General features: G+C 30.3%; 5 protein-coding genes and 1 long non-coding RNA gene across 9 annotated transcripts; 3 read left to right on the plus strand and 3 right to left on the minus strand.

The window, feature by feature from the left end:
• Positions 1–556: 556 nt before the first annotated feature.
• On the minus strand, positions 557–2,071 carry LOC149882009 (uncharacterized). Of its 3 annotated transcripts, XR_016444940.1 has the most exons (3): positions 1,884–2,071; positions 1,669–1,788; positions 557–717 (listed from the first exon to the last, which is right to left on the minus strand). It is a non-coding gene; the product is annotated as an uncharacterized LOC149882009 (long non-coding RNA). The 3 variants fall into 3 exon arrangements; XR_016444939.1 differs by lacking the exon at positions 557–717 and having other exon boundaries at positions 1,378–1,788; XR_016444941.1 differs by lacking the exon at positions 557–717 and having other exon boundaries at positions 1,378–1,801.
• Positions 2,072–5,050: 2,979 nt separating this feature from the next.
• Positions 5,051–9,874, plus strand: LOC145191200 (uncharacterized). Of its 2 annotated transcripts, none has more exons than XM_090066624.1 (4): positions 5,051–5,870; positions 6,023–6,207; positions 7,155–7,215; positions 8,651–9,874. In XM_090066624.1, the coding sequence occupies exons 2-4, from the start codon at positions 6,025–6,027 to the stop codon at positions 9,823–9,825; spliced, it is 1,419 nt and encodes a 472-aa protein (XP_089922750.1). In that variant the 5' UTR covers positions 5,051–5,870; positions 6,023–6,024; the 3' UTR covers positions 9,826–9,874. The 2 variants fall into 2 exon arrangements, with proteins under 2 accessions (XP_089922750.1, XP_079924346.2); XM_080068220.2 differs by having other exon boundaries at positions 5,057–5,870; positions 6,014–6,207.
• Positions 9,875–10,200: 326 nt separating this feature from the next.
• On the plus strand, positions 10,201–11,080 carry LOC145191201 (DNA oxidative demethylase ALKBH2-like). The gene has a single exon (XM_080068223.2). The coding sequence runs from the start codon at positions 10,201–10,203 to the stop codon at positions 10,945–10,947; it is 747 nt and encodes a 248-aa protein (XP_079924349.2). The 3' UTR covers positions 10,948–11,080.
• A 77-nt stretch (positions 11,081–11,157) lies between these two features.
• Positions 11,158–14,872, plus strand: LOC145191144 (uncharacterized). Its single transcript, XM_080068130.2, has 2 exons — positions 11,158–11,342; positions 11,424–14,872. Exons 1-2 carry the CDS (start codon positions 11,222–11,224, stop codon positions 14,852–14,854), a joined length of 3,552 nt encoding a protein of 1,183 aa, XP_079924256.2. The 5' UTR covers positions 11,158–11,221; the 3' UTR covers positions 14,855–14,872.
• A 1,203-nt stretch (positions 14,873–16,075) lies between these two features.
• On the minus strand, positions 16,076–17,683 carry LOC149882010 (uncharacterized). The gene has a single exon (XM_090065876.1). The coding sequence runs from the start codon at positions 17,681–17,683 to the stop codon at positions 16,076–16,078; it is 1,608 nt and encodes a 535-aa protein (XP_089922002.1).
• An 84-nt stretch (positions 17,684–17,767) lies between these two features.
• Positions 17,768–19,567, minus strand: LOC145186377 (uncharacterized). Its single transcript, XM_090065877.1, has 2 exons — positions 19,158–19,567; positions 17,768–19,112 (listed from the first exon to the last, which is right to left on the minus strand). The coding sequence occupies exons 1-2, from the start codon at positions 19,565–19,567 to the stop codon at positions 17,768–17,770; spliced, it is 1,755 nt and encodes a 584-aa protein (XP_089922003.1).
• Positions 19,568–20,508: the final 941 nt, after the last annotated feature.

Raw genomic sequence — 20,508 nt, forward strand, 5'->3', positions numbered from 1 at the left:
TCTGTTTGTAAGAATGTATATAGCCTTAATCCATGATATTTACATACATGTTACATTAAAATATGCCTGCCTATTTCATCTCCATGGAGTGTATATACTGTTAATAATCATTTATAAAAATGATTATTAAGTAGATATACACTCCATGGAGCTGGCACGAAAATATGCGTTGGTCGGTGTTGATTCTAACATTTGTCAAATCTGATAATGGATAGCTATTCTTCGACATTCTTAACAATCTGATTCTTCTCAAATGCAAGGAAGAGCAGTATAAAATTATCAGACAGACTTCTCTCTCTCATTGAAAAAACTTCTCTACCAATTATTTTCCAGCAATATGGTGGAAAAGATGCTGAAAAGTAATCGTCAGGAGATGTTTTATACGCTTCATACTAGTGTTGGATGACAAATACAATTTGGATTTACGCGGATAGAACGTAAGTATTCTAGCAATATTTCCGCAAAATTAAAAATATCCGGCAGTATAGTAATATCTTTTTTGTAATTACTTATATAAAGTAAATTTGAAAGACATTTTCTACATTTTCCACATGGCAAGCATACATTTTGAATGTCAAAATTTTCAATGAAGTTTTGATTCGTTTAAGGACAACGTCAGTAATTTTATATTTTGCTTTCTTCAAACAAACAGCACAGACCTTCTCATGGTTTTGATCATGTGTTTTTGCCGTTTCTTGGTGCATGCTTTCCACGATGCTGAAATAAACGTAACTTTTTTTTATGTCCAATTTGATATGGTCATAATTAAAGCTCACGTGATTGTGGGTTGATATTAAATTTAAAATAATTCTCCATTGATTAGGATTCAATAATGAGCATAAACAAAAATAAGTTTGTTTTTTAAATTATTTCAGTTGTAAATATTAGGTAAAGAATAATTCAAATAAAAAATTGTTAATTGCTACAGAGTTTTTAAATTTTATATACATTTAAAACTCTATTGCTAATTGCAAACAGCTCATAAATGATTTTTCAGGCCTATGTTATTTATGATTAATAAATCATTTATACCAAAATGCAATTACTCATTTGGAGATCGTATTTTTTTGTCATTTAAATTCTCCAGCCGTCAGGTCTGACTTATTCTAGGACCAATTCCCCTTTTTTTTTTTTTTTTTTCTGTATTTTGTTTTTATTCTCAACCTGACTATAAGCTCGTGATGGAGTCATCTTTAAAATTTTTATGCATCTTCGAAAAATACGATGGCATGTCAGATGCCACAATTTGGCTGCAGCGAACCAAAGTGGTTGCGGAGATGCAAGTTGTTATTGGTTGATTACAAACTTATTCGGAATTACAAACCTTAATATGGTTATTAAAATGGTTATTAAAATGGTTTTAGTAGAATGCACAAATAACATTTATATCTATTATTATCGATATTATTATTATATACAAAGTGCAAAACATTTAGAGTCGGTACTTTCAGTATTTACAAAATGAAATCACACGATCATTTCCATCACCGCAACATTAAACAAGAAGCTTTTTTTATTTTGTTTTACAAGGATTTTATACACGAAGAATATCTCTGATTTGTTATTCTTAAACTGCAATAACATTTCATACGGAATTTTACGATTATTACGTAACATTTGTCTCACACTGTAAATCGTTTTTCATTACTTAATTCAAGTTAAACAAACCTTCACGTCTTATGCGATTTTATCCAAGGGTCACACGCACACAAAGATTTACCCACAAAAAGAATATACTCACGACGTTTTCACGTTTGATATATTCACCGGTGCACAGTGAGCTAGAATCTAAAAAAAAAACCTTTGTTTTTAATTGGTTATCTAATAAACTTGAAAAAATATAAAGGCCATCGAATTGCAAAGATTCTTAACAAGAATATTACCAAAAATTTAGGAGTTATTACAATTTGAGTGCAAAAAGATGCAAGCTTCCAATGTTTTATCGTCGTAGCGCCAAGCGTAAAGGATTTGCATAAAAGATAAAGAATAACGCCGCTCTAAGTAAAAAAAATCTCGCACGCCGCTTATCTTTTATAAGATATTTTAAACGCTTTGTAAAACTTCTTATTTTCTGGATATCGGATTTCTTAATATTTTGATTATTCAAACTTTCTATTGACCTAGCAGAACTTTTAAATAATTCACAATTTCAAACTTAAGTCGTTGGGAATCCAACTGCTTGTTTTTTTTTTAGCTTTCCAGTTTTTATAATACACCTGGTTCACTTTGTGAACAGTCGTTAAAAAAATGGAATTCAGTTTGGATTTCTTCATTTTAAATATTTTAAATAAAAGAGATTTTATGTACAATTTTGATTATTAGTGTTTAAGCTTATTAAGAGATAATTTGAAACTTTATCTCCGACATTAGTCTTCAGATAAACCTGAAATTTATTATGACTGAGACGGTTTCAGGGACTTCTTGAGAATCTTGGTGAATTTTACTTTCGCAACCAATAGGAGCTTGATGCTTTTGTTTTTTTAAAGCCGATGCCGAACTGCTTTCATCCAAATTGCAGGAATGGAATTATCGCAACCAAGTGTAAAAAGTTCCAAGTATAGAGCGTGACAATCTTGTGTTCAGGACTTCATTGCAAACAAATCGCACTGTTCACTCTGCTTCTGTTCAGATGTAATGGGTATTAGCAAGCAATTGTTATCACACATCGACCTAATCGATGGCGAATATTTATTGATAGCTCTGCAATTAGTTTGAATATTGTACTACAAAACAATGAAAATGAACATCCATACATATAAATGGGACGCAGTATACACTTTAAAAAAAAGACAAAAAAAAGTTTTCAAAATCTTTGACTTTCTTTTTTGAGGCTGCAATAAGAATTCATTGTGTATCCTTATCTTTTGGGCTCTAATAAGGATTCACTGTGCATCCATATTTTTTTGTATTTTAGGATAGCAGAGATATTGTAAATAAATATCTCTCAAGAATCTCTCTTAGTTTGAAAGAAAACACACAAAAAAAAAATAAATAAATAAATAAAATGAAGAAAATGATAGAAAAAGAAAAAAATACCCTCTGTTACGTTTCAGCTTGTTCTTTTTAATTTCTTATCAGAAAGTAACATCAGAAACTATGAGAAACTGTTTGATTTACTGCTTGATAGCAACCAGAAATTGGGCTGCAGAATGTCACCCAAACTGAACTACACTCTAATCTTGGCTTGTTCGCTTAAATCTCGGTACAGTTAATTAGATGTATGGAGAAATGGTTTCACCAGGGCATTCAAGTGAAGTTGAAGTGGTACCACGTAAGATGTAAGAGGCGTTGGGCTCTTCATTACTAATAAAGTAATCCGAAAGATTGAATTTGTTTGCAGATTCTGTAGTTGAAATGGAAAAAAATAGTAGGAATACTTTGATTAAAAATTAGATGTATGTGATTATAAAATATCTGCTAATTAAACAGGGATACCATGCAACTGATTATCGTTTCTCATACTTGTAGATATTTTGCAACGAAATGTAAAATTTTAACTTAATCATTATGCCATATCTAGGTTTCATATGATATCTTGCTCAACGTGCCAAAAAAAACTTTTGATACAAAATATTTCAAGCTGTTATGTCAGACATTAGACATCAATAACTAAACAGTCTTGTATTCAGTTCTTCAGAACCACATAAAGTCTGAAGCTAATGCCACTAATGTATTTATACCTTACTATCCTTATCACTCACAAGATGTTGGTGGGAGCATCTTAGACCGATATGGACGAAGGTAAAATCTAGGAACAATAATTAGCTCATGAAGTTAAGATTAGAATGAAGATGTCAAGGTTTAAATTAAAAATCAAAGATACCAAAATCAGATTTTGAGAAAGTTTTGATGAATACGAGGTTTCTAGGCAATGTCACATTAATAATGTCACATTAATAATGTCACATTAATAATGTCACATTAACAATGTCACATTGATAATGTCACATTGATAATGTCACATTGATAATGTCACATTAATAATGTCACATTGATAATGTCACATTGATAATGTCACATTGAGAAACTCATTTTTGAAATAATATTATTGATCAACAGTTTTGGTTTCCCCAGCTTCAAACTTATTCTTTTTGCACAACCCTCCTGCACAAGATTGTCGTATAATATTTTTGGCTACAAGTCTCTTGCCAAAGAATAAGATCTATTCAAATATAATTCTTTTTTAAAACAAAATAAAATGTCTTCTCCATGAGATTGTATTTTGTTTTAAAAACATAGAGATCGTCGTAACATGGATACACGGATGAAAATCCATGTGCTCTCCACATGGATTTCATCCAATTTTATTGTCACGCATAGATATATTTGATGCCAACCTATTTTGCATTTGACAAATCTGCAATTAGGAACCACTTGGTCTTTAATATTAATTTCTGTCCGTTTGATGTTTTACGAAGAAATGGAATTACGATCGTATTGCTGTGCCCTTTAAAAGTGCACTTTCTGTTTATTTACCTAAAAGTAATATCTAACTCATAATAGCCAATTCAATCAAATATTAAATTTTGAATATGTAATTAAAATTTGAAGTAAAACAAAGTTTTTTATGAACCACGCGATATCGTAAAACGAGTGTGCACCATAGTAATTTTATCAAATATTTAGTTTTTGCATAATCATAAGAAATTTCTTATGACTGGTTTTTGTGAAGATTAACGTGTGTACACTAATGTTTTCAATAATTCAATATTTCATAAAAAATATAGCTCGTCTGTCAAGCATGGATTAGAACATCACTTTTATAACGGTCACGTGTATATCTTGTTTTAATGGTGTTATGGAATCACATTCTCAGCTTTGTTTTTAAATCAAGTTATAAAAGTCATTAATTAAGAAAACACATTTTTGGATTATGCATGGTTAATCAGAAAGTTTAACAGTATTTTTTAAATTCACAGTTGTGTTTTTCGCAGTATTTTAAAAGTATTCTTTAAGTTTGGCAGCTTTATTTTTTTCAAGCTATGCATTTTTAATTTAGCCTAAACCTGACAATTTCTAACTAAAATTCAGTAATAACTTTTTTTAACAAATTTTACAAAATCTTAAAACAAATTTTTATGTAAGTAAAATATTAAGTGATAGGATCATCATATTACTATCATTTTTAAAGTTATCATTGCTATTACTTTCCTTTTTGTTATTAGTATTGTTTTTATCTTATTATTATAGTTTTTGTTTTTATTATTATTAGAATTATTATTATCCTTACTGTTACTATCATTATTGTTACTATCATTATTATTGTTGTTGTTGTTGATGTTATCAGTGTCATTATGTATAAAAATGAGTGAAAGTAGAATTTAGTACAATTACATAGCTTTAGTTTTGTTTAAATAATCATTTCACAAAAAAATAGAGAGAAACGCCTGTGCAAACTCATCGATAAAACTTTTTATTTAGTGATTATGTTTTTTGTTCATTTTTATTTTGTGTGTACTTTTTTTATTACTCTGATACACATTCTCTTCTATACTTAAGTCAATAGAGGAACCACTATTACTGTAGCATATTTTATTCTGGAGGATAAAATTTAGTATATCAGAACTAGATAGAACTGCACTAGAATATTCAGCAAAGTATAAAAGCTACATTAAAACCCTTTAAATACTAATGCAAACAGCATAGCACAGATTTTTTACTTTCTCTGCTTTTGTATCTGTATGTTGATATTTGGAAATGTACCAATTTAATTAATGTGCATATATTTAATTGTTTCCTATGTTTATTTCTTTATTATTTTTTTTCAAAGCAAATAAGAATTTTTTTATTTTAAACTCCTTTTATTTAATCTACTTAGAATTTTGTGCAGTTTCATATAGGTTGCATCTGTATCAAATTGCATTAAAAAGGTATATGAAATTATATCACTATGATAGAGATTGCATAGATTTATATTGATGATAAAAAGTAACTAGCTTTTTACCTTTGCTTGTTACCTTTTTATGCTAGCAAAAGTTATAACAAAGAAACAGTTTGCTTTATTTATTTTTAGTTCTACAAGAAATGATAAGATTTCAACCTGTTGCACAAAGATTATTGCTACAAAGGCCATATTGTGCATATTCCAATTTAGATGAATTACTTGAGCCATACTTTGTAAATGGTTTGACCAATTATTCTTCTTCAGAGAATAAAAAAAAAATTGCTACACTTGTAGAAAAAAATCTGGATCCCAAAGTTATAAAAGTATTCTTTTTAAAAATCTTTTTTGAGAAATATTATGAATATTTAGTTAAATATTAAACCTTTTTTTCTAAAATGACTGATGGACAAATAAAGAAAGATGTCTAAAATGTAAATTTTTTATAGCCAAAAATTCGGAACATTATGTCATGTATATTTATGGAAATTTCACTTTTTTGTGTGTTTATTTTATAAGTGAAAAATTGTCAAAAAAAAGTAATTTTAGATTAATGTAAAAGTTGTAGCAATAAACATAAGATATACATAACATCACACCTGACAAGTAATTATAGTCCTGGGATAAGTGTTTTTTTGAATCAAATGAAGATCAAATTTCCTGGTTATAATATTTGATATATTATAATAATAAAATTTTAAATTATATTTTTGCAGTTAGACACCAATGATAATGATTATGCAAAAGATTTAAAAGTAAATTGATATTGGCCATAAAAGTTGCTAGCAACCACAGTGGCATGCTTGGCCCTGCGTCACCAATTAGATCATTAGGCACCTAAATGTGATAATTTTTTTTAAAAGAGGGGGGGGGGCATTTTAACTCTAATAAGAAACTTAAAGTATATGCTTTGAGTTGTAAAAAGTTCATGAAGCAGCAAGCTTATGAAAAACATTTTTCTAAGATAATCAATTTTTCCATCACTGTTTTTTCAAACTTTTCTGGTTTGTTTACATTTTTATTTATATGTAAATGAAGCAACCTAAACTAAGCAGGGAAATCAAAGACATTTGAAACTCAAAGTATGAATTTATTTACTTAATTTGCATAGGAAAAACTCGATAGTAATAATTGTAATTAAAAAAAAGTTTTATTAATTTTTTGTTATGTTAAATTTTGTATTTTTTCTTTGTCCACAATAGCATTTCTAAAATCAACCTACTTTATTATGTATATATGTTTGGTTTTGCCTATAAGTTTGTATATTTTTTAGGAATGGATTGATAAAAGGAAAAGAAAGGAAAGAACAAGAAAAAATCTTGTGGTGGCAAAAGGTTCAACAGTAAAGAATTACTTTTATTTACATATATGTGGATTTTCTATCAAGGGAAAGGAAGGAGAGAGGGATTCCTGTCCTGAATCTAAATTCTAGTTGCGTCAATATATTTATAAATATGTCAAGGATGTGGCTATATAGAATTGTGATGACTAAATCAGCTGTCAACATTTAAAAGAAAGTGCATACCCTATATTATTTTCAGTAATATTTGAATTTGCTATTGTTATAGGAACGAATAACTTCAATGAAATATTTTAACCTATTTTGTTCATGTTATTTGTTTATACAGAGAGTTTTTTAATTTTTAGGAGCCTCAAGGTTTCTACATTTTTACTGAAAACTCTGTATGAAATGCATGTATACAAAAAATTGTACTAGGGTCTAATTGTTAAAAGATCATTTTTAATTTATAAGTTTGAAACTTATAATGCTCTTGAATGTTTTATTATCAAAAAAGTTAAGTTTATAATTAAAATGTTTACTTTTGTATTCTAAAAAATTGTTTAATTAAAACTTAAATATGCTCATGAATAATCATGTTAATATATGTATTTAAAATATGCTAATGCTAGTAAGTAATGTGTATGTACTTAGGGGGTATCCAGAAGTAATGATAATTTTGCTTATACTTTGTTAAAAGAAAAATATTTTCTCAAAGTATTATATCATGTGATGTAGAGCATTTAATTGCATACAAAATAAGTAAATCACTCATTATTTTGAAACTTGTATGCATATGAAGTTAGCTTTCTAGCAAAAGCACTTTTTGATAAAAGAATAAAATGGAAAAATCCTCCTTTTTGGCATATATTTTGGTTCACTATAACTGGGAAAATAAGTCAAGAGTATCCATAGCGAATTGACTTAAGCATAAATGAGGTGGTGCTCCTTTTTACATGACTGTTTGGAGATGGACTAATTGGTTTAAAGATGGGATCAAGGACTTTAAAGACTAAGATCATCTTGAAGCACCAATTGCAACCATGATGCTAAAAAACATTGAGACCATTCAGCAACTCATCAACAATGATTCCCGTTTTTTTTTTTTATTAATTTGTAAATCAAAAGAATCATTCACAATCATCTTTAGCTTTAAAAACTTGCATCATGCTGGGTCCCCCATCAGCTTACATCAGCTCAATCATGCAACACCTGACTGAGAACAAAAATTTCCAAAGCTTAAAAAAAGTAGATTACAGAGCTACTTCCCATAATATCATAAGAAGGCTGGCTAAAAATGTTTGAGAAGTATCTGGAGAGAATGCAAATAAATAATAAGGGCAAATACTTTAAATATTTAACTGAAACAATAGTTGCTAATATCTTTTAATAAATTATATCATTACTTCTGAATACCCCTAAGTAAATTTTACTACAAAATTATTAACATTTAATATAATAAACTTTTTTTTTTGGTTTGTTTGTTATAGAAAAAAACACTCCAATTAAAATACCGCCACCTTCTCAAGTTACAACATTAAGAATTGATCGCTGGAAGTACTACCTTTCTGACTTCCCTTTAAAAGATAAAGACTGGGTTTTAGATGGTATTGCCAATGGTTTTTCACTGTGTTGCAGTCCATCAGCTGTCTTATCATCAGCTAAGCGTAATTTAGCCTCTGCCTATCAGGAACCTGAGGTTATTGATCAATATTTACATGATGAAGTCAAATATGGAACAATGGCTGGTCCTTTTTATCAACCACCATTTGAAAATAGTCACATTAACAGATTTGGTATCATTCCAAAATCTTCAGGCAAATGGCGATTAATTACTGATCTTTCATTTCCTCCCGGTAAAAGTATAAATGATGGAATATCTGCTGAAGACTCTACTGTTTCATATATTGGACTAACTGCAGCTATAAAAAAAATCCTCTCTTTGGGTGAAGGATGTCTTCTTGCTAAATTTGACATTCAGCGAGCATATCGCTTAATACCAATTAAAGAAAATGAGAGAAGGTTGCTTGTGGTGAATTGGAAAGGATGTTATTATGTTGACCTTGCATTACCTTTTGGTGCTCGAAGTGCTCCCCAAACATTTACACGATTTTCAAATATTCTTGAATGGATCTTAGAACATCATGGAGAAATAAAAAATATCCAACATTCTTTAGATGATTTTTTAATATGTGGACCTCCCAATTCGAGGGTTTGTGAGGAGTCATTAGCAAAAGCTTTTGAAATTTGTAAAGACTTAGGTGTAATAATTGAGCCAACTAAAACTGAAGGTCCTTCAACATGTATAACATTCTTAGGTTTCATTATTGATACTACTAAGTTGGAGTTGAGAATTCCAGAATCAAAGCTTTTTAAAATTCGAGCTCTACTAGATGAATGGTGCAGAAAAAAACAAGGGACAAAGCGAGACCTGCTGTCATTAATAGGAGTATTATTTTACTGTTGTCAAGCTGTTATTCCTGGTCGCCCTTTCTTGACTCAACTTATACAAAAAGCATATAGTGTTGACCATCTATGGTGTCAAATCCGGTTAAGTGAAAGTGAATTAGAAGACTTAAAATGGTGGTTTTTCTTGCTAAACACTTGGAATGGAAGAAGTTTATTTAAAAACTTACCTAAAGAGGCCTTACAATTGCATTCTTAAAATCAGAGTTTTTATTTTTCTATAAAAGGAAATTTAGATTTTTAGAAAATAGTTTTTACTAATGACTTAATAATGAGATATCATACTGCAATAATAGCTAAGCTTTTTTCCATTACTTTTATGTGATAAAAGCATAACAAACAGATATTGCTAAATTTTATCTCTTACTAGTTTTTAGAACAAATATTTTTGGTTTACTTTTGACTAATATTTTTTCTAGTTTTTTCTATCAACAATTGAAAAAATGTTTTGCTTATATTTATACTTTACATTTTAAATCTTTCTTTATTATGTTTTTTGTTTTTGAATTGCTTTTTTATTTATTTTGTTTTTTCCTTTTATTATCTGTTTTAATTAAAAACATTTTTTAGAAATATGTTACCTGCTAAGCATAATAAGCGAAAAATCACATCTTATTTTACAAATAACCAAAGTGAAAAGGCATGCAAATCAAAAAGAAGCAGTCAACTAAAGACAGATGAACTTTTAAATATACAGTTTCATAACTGTATGAGAAAAATGTTACACAAAGAATTGTTTATAGACTATGGTGTTGTTTTCAATAAAAGAGATGCTGACCAGATATTTCAATTACTTGAAAGCCAAATTGTTTACAACAAATTAAATCAAGTTAAACTGTTTGGGAAGCTAATTGACGTACCAAGAAAACAGATTGCATTTGGAGATGAAGGTTTAAGTTATACATTCTCAGGTGTTACCCTTTTAGCTCAAGCCTGGTTTCCCTTGATGAAGAAAATAAAAGAGGTAGCTGAGCAACTAACTTTGACATCATTTAACTTTGTACTAGTAAACAGATATGATAATGGTAATGATTATATTGGTTTCCATCAAGATAACGAAAAAGACTTAGATGCTCAAGCTCCTATTGCCTCATTTTCATTTGGTCAAGACAGAGATTTTATTTTTAAGTATAAAAAAACTGCTGGTAGTGAACCAATTGAAAATGTAACATTTCATTTGACACATGGTAGCCTACTAGTTATGCATCCACCAACTAACAATTTATGGTATCATTCCTTACCAAAGCGATCAGTAAAAACATGTCCAAATCCGCGAATTAATTTAACATTTAGGCGAATGAAATTAAATATTCTGGCATAGTTGCATTTGATTATTTTAGTATCTTTAAATAACTTTTCTGGAATAACTGCGTTGCTTGTTCATGAACATTTTTATTAAACTTTTAAAACATGTAGCTTAGTATATTAACTTAATAAAAAGAAATGTATTCTAATTTCCTTTTGTTGGCATTTTCAAAAATAAGATTTTTCTGTAGCTAAATTAAATCTAACCAACTTAGAGCTCTTTCATTTTAGACATGTTATTAAAAATTTTGAAATATTTGTGAAAAGTAATGTGAAATAAATGTCACAAAATGTCTTGGAAGTTTTCACTTCGTCGAAAAATAGCTCAGCCTGTGCTAACAAATGATTTCAAAAAAACAATGAAGCGTGGTGACGATAAGCGAATCCAACTCATGAACATGGTAAAAGAAGGTAAATTCTTATTTAAAATAAATTTTAAGAGTGCTAATTTTTTTATGAACAATGAACTATGATTTGATTTGATTTCATTAGGTAAAATTTCTGCAGAGGAGGCTGTTAGTAGAGCTCATGCAATGGGAGTTACCACTGTTGATTATGAAAATGTCTCAAATGAGACTTTTCAGGAAAATTTAGGAGAGGTGTACAACTTTGGCGTTTACAAATATGGTTTAAACAACAAGTCAATTAAATATATTTTACAATTAGACTTCCAAGAAAATTTATTGTGTTTGCTACATCGTGGACTTAAGCAGAAAAGTTATGAAATGACTTCAATCCAAAGCATTGATACAGTTGATGACTCAACTAGAGTTCTCATTCAGTTCAAGAATGGATATGAATTAGAAGTTGATCCAGGATCTCTGGAAGAAAAAAATAGAATATCACGTTTACTTCTATCCTTCATCAATCAGGCTCAACATGGGGCATTTCATTCTAACAGCTTTTTAATGAAACGAAGCAATGTGCTGTTAGAAGGAGTTTTAGAGAAAAAAGGACATAGTGCTGCTTTTTTATTGTGGACAAAGCGTTTTGTTAGAATTTTACCTGGGGAGATCATGTATTTTAAAGTTGGAGATGAAAACAATGACAGTGCTGCATTAAGTATTATTCCTTTAATATCAGCTGATATAGTTTTAAGAAAGCAAGAAGATTGTGGCTTCAGTTTGTTTTCAAAAAATAAAGAATACTCATTTCGCATATGTCCTCCAAAGCAACATGATACTGAGAGAGAGCGAGACAATTGGCTAATAGCTATCCAGGAGGCTCTAAAGCCACCAGCAGATCAAGTTGATAACATAACAAAATCAGCTTCTGAACAGGAACTTTACTTAAAAAATGTAGTGCACTCCCTTAATTTAGAGCTTGAGCAACTTGGTGCTATTTTAAATATTATTGATGCACCTATTCGTGCTTCAGAACAAGTCAAGAAAGTTCGTAATATTGTTCTCTCATTGAATGAACAAATTAAAACTGGCTTGCTTTCCTGGACTCTACGCAATGCTACTAATAATGTTGAATCATTAAATTTCTCTCAAGCACCAGTAATTAATGCTATAGGAAATAGTAGTTTACAATCTGTAAAAAATGATTCCATGAATAAAAATTTGATATCATCAAGCACCGGAGTTAATACCTTGAAAGATAATTTCAGTAATCAGAGAAAAGAAAATACACTAGAGAATATCTCAGATACAGATTACATGAGAATCCTTTTACCAGGTCCTCTAAAAGATGATAAAACTTTTGTTGAAAACCTATCTTCTAAATTGTCAAACGATGAAATGCCTCCTAAAAACCACTTAAACACACTGGATTTAATAGAGTATACACCTACAAAACCTATAGTATCTTTTCCAAATTATGCCAAAGTAAATAAAAAATCTGCTGGTGAACTTCAACCTTACTGCAATTTTAATACAAAATCATTTGATGATAGTATACCTCTCCCCCTTCCACTAAAATTTGTAGCAGACCCATCAATCTCTGTTGAAAATTCCAATAATAATCAACATCATAAGGCCAAAAATGAAAATGTAAGTGCTTTAGTTCTTGAAAAGAATTCTCCCTGCAATGAAGTGCATACCATCAATGATGCTATGATTGGTGATATACAACAGGTTGGTGTACCTGACAACCCGACTAGTTTAACAAAGTCTGAATCAGAGATCCCAAGTTTGATTGATTCAAATGTCAGTTCCAATATCAAAGAGTTAAACAAAGAAAAATTTCAAAGTATTTCTGGCAATGTGCCAGCACCTCCACCCATATTTGGTAAACATGAATCTCTTTTACCACTCAAACCTGATATTATCCCAAATTGTAAAATGAAGCCATTGTTTTGGAGTAAAATACCTGAGATACAAGTTGTTTCTTCTTTTTGGAAAGATTCCATTGACCGAATGAATGATATTGATGTTAAAAGGTTTGAAGCTGCTTTTGAGCATAATGACAAAGTTGAAAAAAAAAAAGATGAAACAGACTTAATAAAATCTCAGAATATATCTCTTCTAGATCAACGGAAAGCTCAGAATCTTGGAATATTTTTAAGTGGTTTTAAATTGAATGAGGTTGATATAGAGAAAAAGTTATCAGTTATAGAAGGAATAGAATCATTCACATCTGATGAAATCATCGGGCTGAGAAGATTTCAGCCTTCAGCCGATGAAATAGAAATGTACAAATTATTCAAGGGAGACATAAGTAAAACCACTGATGTTGATAAATTTATGATTAAACTATGCAATATTCCAAAACTAGGAATGCGACTTGATGTTTTATTAACTCTACGTGAATTACCATGCGAAATAGAAGCTATGCAGACTTCTATTCAAAATCTCATGAACGCCTGTTTATGTTTAAATGAGAACAAGAATTTTGTAAGATTTCTTGAATATGTTTTAGCTTATGGAAATTACATGAATGGAGGAACAACTCGTGGTAGTGCTTATGGCTTTAAGTTAGACTCCCTTAATAAACTTATTGAGATTAGAAGTTTAGACAAAAAGTATACATTACTTGATCACATCGTTGAAGAACTCTGGTTGATTAATCGAGACGCTATAACTTGTTTTAAAGAAATGTCAGTTCTAAATAATCCAATTGACTTCACATTGAAAAATTTAATAGCCGAAGTTCAACTTATGCATAAAGAATTGCATTCTCTAAACACTAAATTTAATGAAATCAAGGAAGAATTAGGAGAAATGTTAAGCCAATATGTAGCCACATTTGTTGAAGACTATATGAAAATTGTTGAGAATTTAGAAATAACATGCCAAAGTATAATTGAGCTGTCATGTTTGCTGAGAAAAAAGTTTGGCGAGTCCTCTGCAACAAACTTTGAGGCCTGGTTAAGCGGAATAGGAAGTTTCTTTAAGCATTTGCAATTTGCTGTTGAGTCTCACGAACAAAAGCTGAACCGGCTGATGCACAATAAATCTCAGATTGAGAGTATAGTGCATCAACATGTAGCGTCTATTTCCACCAAACCTGGTCCCCAAAGAGAAGTCAATCAACTCACACTTGACAATAAACATCGCGTAAGTGTATTAATTGAATGTGACGAATCAACAAACCAACTCGAACTTAAAAATACGACGGTTTATACTGTTGACTTCAAAGATAATTTGCAAAATAAGCTTAAGGAAACGAATGATGTCGACTTTTTACCAACCAAATCTGGATTTTTGTTAAAACTAAGTGGTGGAAAAAAACGTGCACCTAAATGGGATCGTCGATTTTTTGAATTAACCACCAATGGCTACCTCCAATATTACAAAAAAGTTAACGGAAAACTGTCCGGAAGTCTATACATAAAAGGTTGTCCTTTAGCGATTGATCCTAAAGATAATTCCATTCTTAAAATTCTCCATGAAACTCGTGAGTGGAAATTGAAAGGTGATAATGATTTAGAACTTCTCGATTGGTTTAATTCTTTGTCGTACTTTGCAAAAAGAGATTAGCTTTGAACAAAAAAGAAAGAGAAATTTTTTCAAAGTTATATTACAACAAAGTAGATTTTCTTTATTTTTTACATCTAAAGTTGATATTTTTATGTTTAAAGGTTATATTTTTTATAATTTGATATATTTTTTTTAATGTTTATGTTTTTCCACCAAATTATATTGAACTTTGACTATATTAGATAAAAATATATATTATACTAGTTAGTAAGTAACTTTTATAAAAGTTGTTTTTTTTTTTAAATTTTGGCAAAATAAGTTGCATACCTTACAGTATGCGCCATTAAAATCCGCACTAATTTTTGAAAACTTCTGTCCACTGCTTGATGACAGAAGCCTTCAGAGCTGCAAAATGGTTGTGGGAAGATACAAAGACCTTTGATTCAACTTATGCCCATATACTGTAGTCTAGAGGCAACTCAACTTTTTCCCAAAAATCTGGCATGTTTTCTCTGAGCCACTCCTGAGTCTTTCTGGCTGTATGGGGTGAACCCCTATTCTGCTGATGCACAATTTTCTCATCAGGGTCAAAGTTAGTGTGATCTATGGCCGGATATGGTCTTCCAAGATTTTAATACACATATCTACCCTGATTTTTCCCCCTGAATCAATAAAAACGAGAGGCATCTTCAGGCCATTGGAGACCACTTCTTCAAACATCATCACAAAAGCATTATACTTTGTCTTAAACTTGAACCTAATGGATTTTAGAACATTTTCTGGCTTTGAGTTGGCAATTTAGCTATCAGTCCTGCTATTAGATACAAAATCCATTGTAAAATGTTTTTCATCTCCGAATAGAATTATTGGACAAAAGTTTCTTACTTCTCTCCTCTCGTTTGGCCATATTTTCTTTAGTAATTAGGTACCCTTAGGTCATATTCAACAATATTTCTGAGTATTGTGTTCATGTTTAGAAATATGGTTTATAAAGGCGTACACTTTATAAATATTATAAAACAGATTGATTTCTTACCAAGGTACCATATTCAATTGGCTTAGGAAGTTTTTATTATTATTGAGTATTTTAGCTTACTCAATGGTTCGCATTAGATAAACAACTTGAGTAGTTGCAAGCACATAATATATATTTATAATACAAGAAGTTTAGTACAAAGTCTTAATAAAGTACTCTAGCATAGTCAAGTATAAGATTAACAAAAAAAGAAAGCATGGATAGCACACAATGTATTGCGGGGATATTATAAACCCGCTAGTTTATTATCGGGAAGCCGAACAGGCTTCAACACTCCCGCCGCCTTTGACGAGTAAAGGAATAGTTTTCTCATTAACGAAGGTGATAGTTATTATCTTCGCTTTGTTAGAACATTCGATAGGATATAGCTTATTAATAGGTCGACTTACTGAACACGATTTTCCGTTTTCTTGTATGTAATTAACTTTAGCGACTCGAACGACCCCATCGTTAGAATATATTAATTCTTCAACTCGTGCTAACTTCCACAACTGTCTTTTACAATTATCGTTTTCAATCAATACAATGTCATTAACACTAATACCATAACTACCATTATTTTGATTTGATTTATGATATTCACGCAACTCTGTCAGGTATTCACATTTGAATCTGCTTTTAAAATGATTCAACGTACTAGTTAACATACTGTTTCTTATATACACATCTTGTTCTATCTTATCACTTGAACTTAAACTTGATTCAAAACGGAGCTTATGACCAAAAACTAAGTGACTGGGAGTGAGTGCTTCATCGCCCTGGTCGTTATACAAATAAGTTAATGGTCGGTTGTTTAATACCATTTCAATTTCAGAAAGCAATGTTCGTACTTCTTCATATGAAGATTTCGAGGACTTTAACGCCTTTTTTAAACATCTTTTTGTCATTCGAACCAGTCGCTCAAACATCCCTCCCCACCAAGGTGCAGAAGGTGCATTAAACTTCCATTTTATAGAATGGTTAGCATTCTCGATTCTGCCACGACATCGAATTATTCCATCTTCAGTGAATAAACGAAGATCTTTTCGTAATTGTTTGAAATTATTTTCATCAGTTAGATTTAATTGTGAAAATTTAATCCACAATCGCTTTGAGTTATCTATTTCTTCAGCTGTAATTGGACTGATCTTCATACTGTTCTTTCTTTTACCTTTTACATTATTGAGAAATCGCAGAACCCATGATGTTACTCGAAGTAAGCACCTATAATCACTAAATTTAGTAATATTAATAAAGTCAAGATTAAGATTACATACAGAATGTGCAATATTACATAAAACTTCCAGTGATTCATCTGAATGATTGACATGTTCATAATATGGCCATTTGATATTTACATCATTTAAAAAATTGGGTCCAGAAACCCAGAGCTCATTTCTATATAACTTCTTAAGTGATGATCCTCGAGAAATTATATCAGCAGGATTTCTATAGAATTCAATATAATTCCAATTACAAATTAAAGTTAATTCTCTTACTTTAATTAATCGATTTTGTATGAACTGTTCATAGGTATTGTTCATGTTAAAAATCCAATGCAAGCAAATGGTTGAGTCAGTCCAATATACTACATTAGAAATGTTATAAATTGGTATCAATTGATCGTAAATAGATGCTAACAATTTTGCTAAAAGTAAAGTCCCAGAAAGTTCCAATCGAGGCATTGTGTTTTTGTCTAATGGGGCAACCCTAGATCTCGAGGCTATCAAAGAGACACGACTAAAACTAGCATTAAAAAATCTAAGATAAACACAACACCCAAAAGACTTAACACTTGCATCAGAAAACCCATGTAATTCGAACTTAACATCATTCATAGTAACCAACCCAGGGTTCATATACCATCGCGGCATTGCTATTTGGGAAACAGACTTGAAATCATTTAAAATAAGGTTCCAATCTGACAATAAATCTCCAAATAACTTTTCATTCCAACCTTATTTAGCAATACAAATTCTTTGAAATAAATTCTTACATGTTACAACTACTGGATTTATAAGACCTATTGGATCATAAATACTGGCAATGAAACTCATTACTTCTCTTTTAGTTGGAATTATTACAGCTAAATTCAACAACTCCTCAAATGAATAAATTATGGAATCTTCTTCCTTATTCCATCTAAGACCTAAAACCTTTGTATTTAATTTTCTTTCAGAATTGTGATCGTTAATTTGTTTTTCAAATTCGGAAGAGTTAGACTCAAATTTTCTTAAGTGGAAACCACCTTCTTTTAATACGTCCTTACATTTATCAAAAAATAAACAACCTTCTTGGATTGTTCTACAGCTTGAGTTTAAATCATCTATATGTAAGGATTGTAAAAATTTTGAGACAAAATTGACATCAGAGAGGTAATACTTCTCTGCATGATGAATCAATGTGGCGTTAAGAAGAAATGGTGACGAGGTAACACCAAAGGGAACTCGACATAAACGATAAGTAGCTAATTGAGATATAAACAAGTTTTTAATACTTACATTACTAATATCATCAAACCATATGAAACGTAAATAATTTCTGTCATTTTTATCAAGAGCAATTTGCAAAAAGGCTTTCTCTATATCTGCTATAAAGGCATATTTATTTGCACGAAAACGTAATAATATATTAAATAAAGATGTTGCTAAACTTGGTCCAGCATGCAAACAATCATTTAAAGATGGACCAGATAAAGTAGAACTGGCATCAAAAACCATTCTCACTTTTGTTGTAACTTTGTCTTTATGACAGACTGGGCGATGTGGCAAGTAATACATACCTCCAGTATTCAAATTATAGTTATTTACTTTTTCTATGACACCAGACTTTAACTGGTCTACAATTATTTCATTATATTCATTTAAGAGCTCAGGATCATTCTTTAACCTTTTGAGAACTGTATTCAAACTTTTTGTACATAAACTATAGTTATCACCTAATAATGGATGGTTCTCTTTAAATGGCAATTTAACTGTATACAGACATTTTTTTTTATCAAAATGAATATTATTCTTAAAGTGTTTGACAACAATATTTTCAACTCCTGAATTCTCTAATTCCCAAAACTTTTTGACATAATTATTAAACTTGGAAATTTCATTAATAAATTCAGCTTCGACTTTTAAAGTATGTGTGGAAAAAACACTACAATTCTTTCCAGATGTGGTATTGACACAACCACTTAATACATAACCAACTGCTGATTGTAAAGCAACAGGACCTGTATCGCCACGAATTACTTTACCATTAAAAAATGACCGGTAATAATCAGCACCAATTAATACATCCACTTCTAAGGACCTACAATCAACATTACTATCACTTTAAGTGAGACCTTTAAGATGCTCAAAAGAATCAACAGCTTCTTCTATAAATTGACCACTAAGAGGAGCACATATAGGCTTAACAAAACATGTTACAGGTATTAAAGAATTGTTTATGGTTTCTATTGAAAACTGAACCATATCTAAAGTTTGTGTTTGTGTTTGATTACCAAAGGTTTTAATACTTATTTGCTTCCTACCTATTGTGGGAAGAAAGAGCTTTTTACGTAATGATGGCGAAATATAACTGAGTTGAGAGCAACTGTCAAAAAGAAGTCGACATTTCTGTGTATTTTCCTTATTCTTCACAGTAACAACAGCTGTTTGCAATAAAACATTCTTAGATTTTAGTAATTCATTGCTCGCAACAGATGTCAATTTACTGTTTGACTCTTTTTCATCATCAACATGAGGAAACTTTTTAAAACACATAGACACACAATGCTTCCCGGAGTATTCAAAACAGCTGATTTTAGAAGGAATTACCAGACATATGGCCTGGCTTTAAACAACTAAAGCAACGCCTCTTCTCTCTTAAAATATTTCTCCTAGAACTTATATTAGTCACAGTTTTACAATTTTCACTTCTATGACTATTGCTACAAAAAACACATTGTAAATTATATTGTGGCTTAAAGTGAGCACTAGAATGTAGCACCTCTGCAGTGGAATGATTAATTTTACCTTCTCTGTCTGACTGAGCTTTCTCCCTAGCTTGTAGTTCACATTTTAAAGCTTTTAAAACACCCCTTATATCCCAATTATCATAAGAATCAAACTGTCTAGTAATAATTAAATTTAACTCTTCTGGAATTTTTTGCATTATGATAGGAATTAATAAAGGTCCATGCATAGTGAAATCTATACCTAAATTTTCTAAACTTCTAATTTGAACATCAAGATTGTCATGTATTCGACATAACGAAGAAATATTGTTTATACTTTGCACTCTCTCTAAAGCAAAGAGTGACTTCATGTGCGATGATATTAAAAGTTATTACTAAACCTTTCTTTAAGCAGTTCTAATATGGTGTTATAATTATCATTTGTTAAAGCTAAACCTGAAATTGTTTTTAATGCTTTTCCTTCAAGTAAATTACGTAAATAGTTAAGTTTCTGTATTGGGGAAAGATCTTCATTATTATGAATGGCACATTCAAAATTTTCATAAAAGGTCTGCCATTCCTCAGGCTTTCCATCAAAGGTACATAACTTTAAAGGTGGAAGTCTAATATTATTTATTCCAAAAGTAGATGTAGAACCTTGTACACTCCCAGATTGTGACTAATTGTTATTCTTACAATAATTATCATTAAACCTTTCAATTATTTTGATATTTTTCTTAAAAAATACAGAGAATTCATTAGCTAAAT

The sequence above is a fragment of the Hydra viridissima genome, unplaced genomic scaffold, assembly GCF_058129835.1.
Source record: "Hydra viridissima isolate aposymbiotic clone 2 unplaced genomic scaffold, HvirCarnegie_v1 scaffold_11, whole genome shotgun sequence".
NCBI classification, from domain to species: Eukaryota; Metazoa; Cnidaria; class Hydrozoa; order Anthoathecata; family Hydridae; genus Hydra; species Hydra viridissima.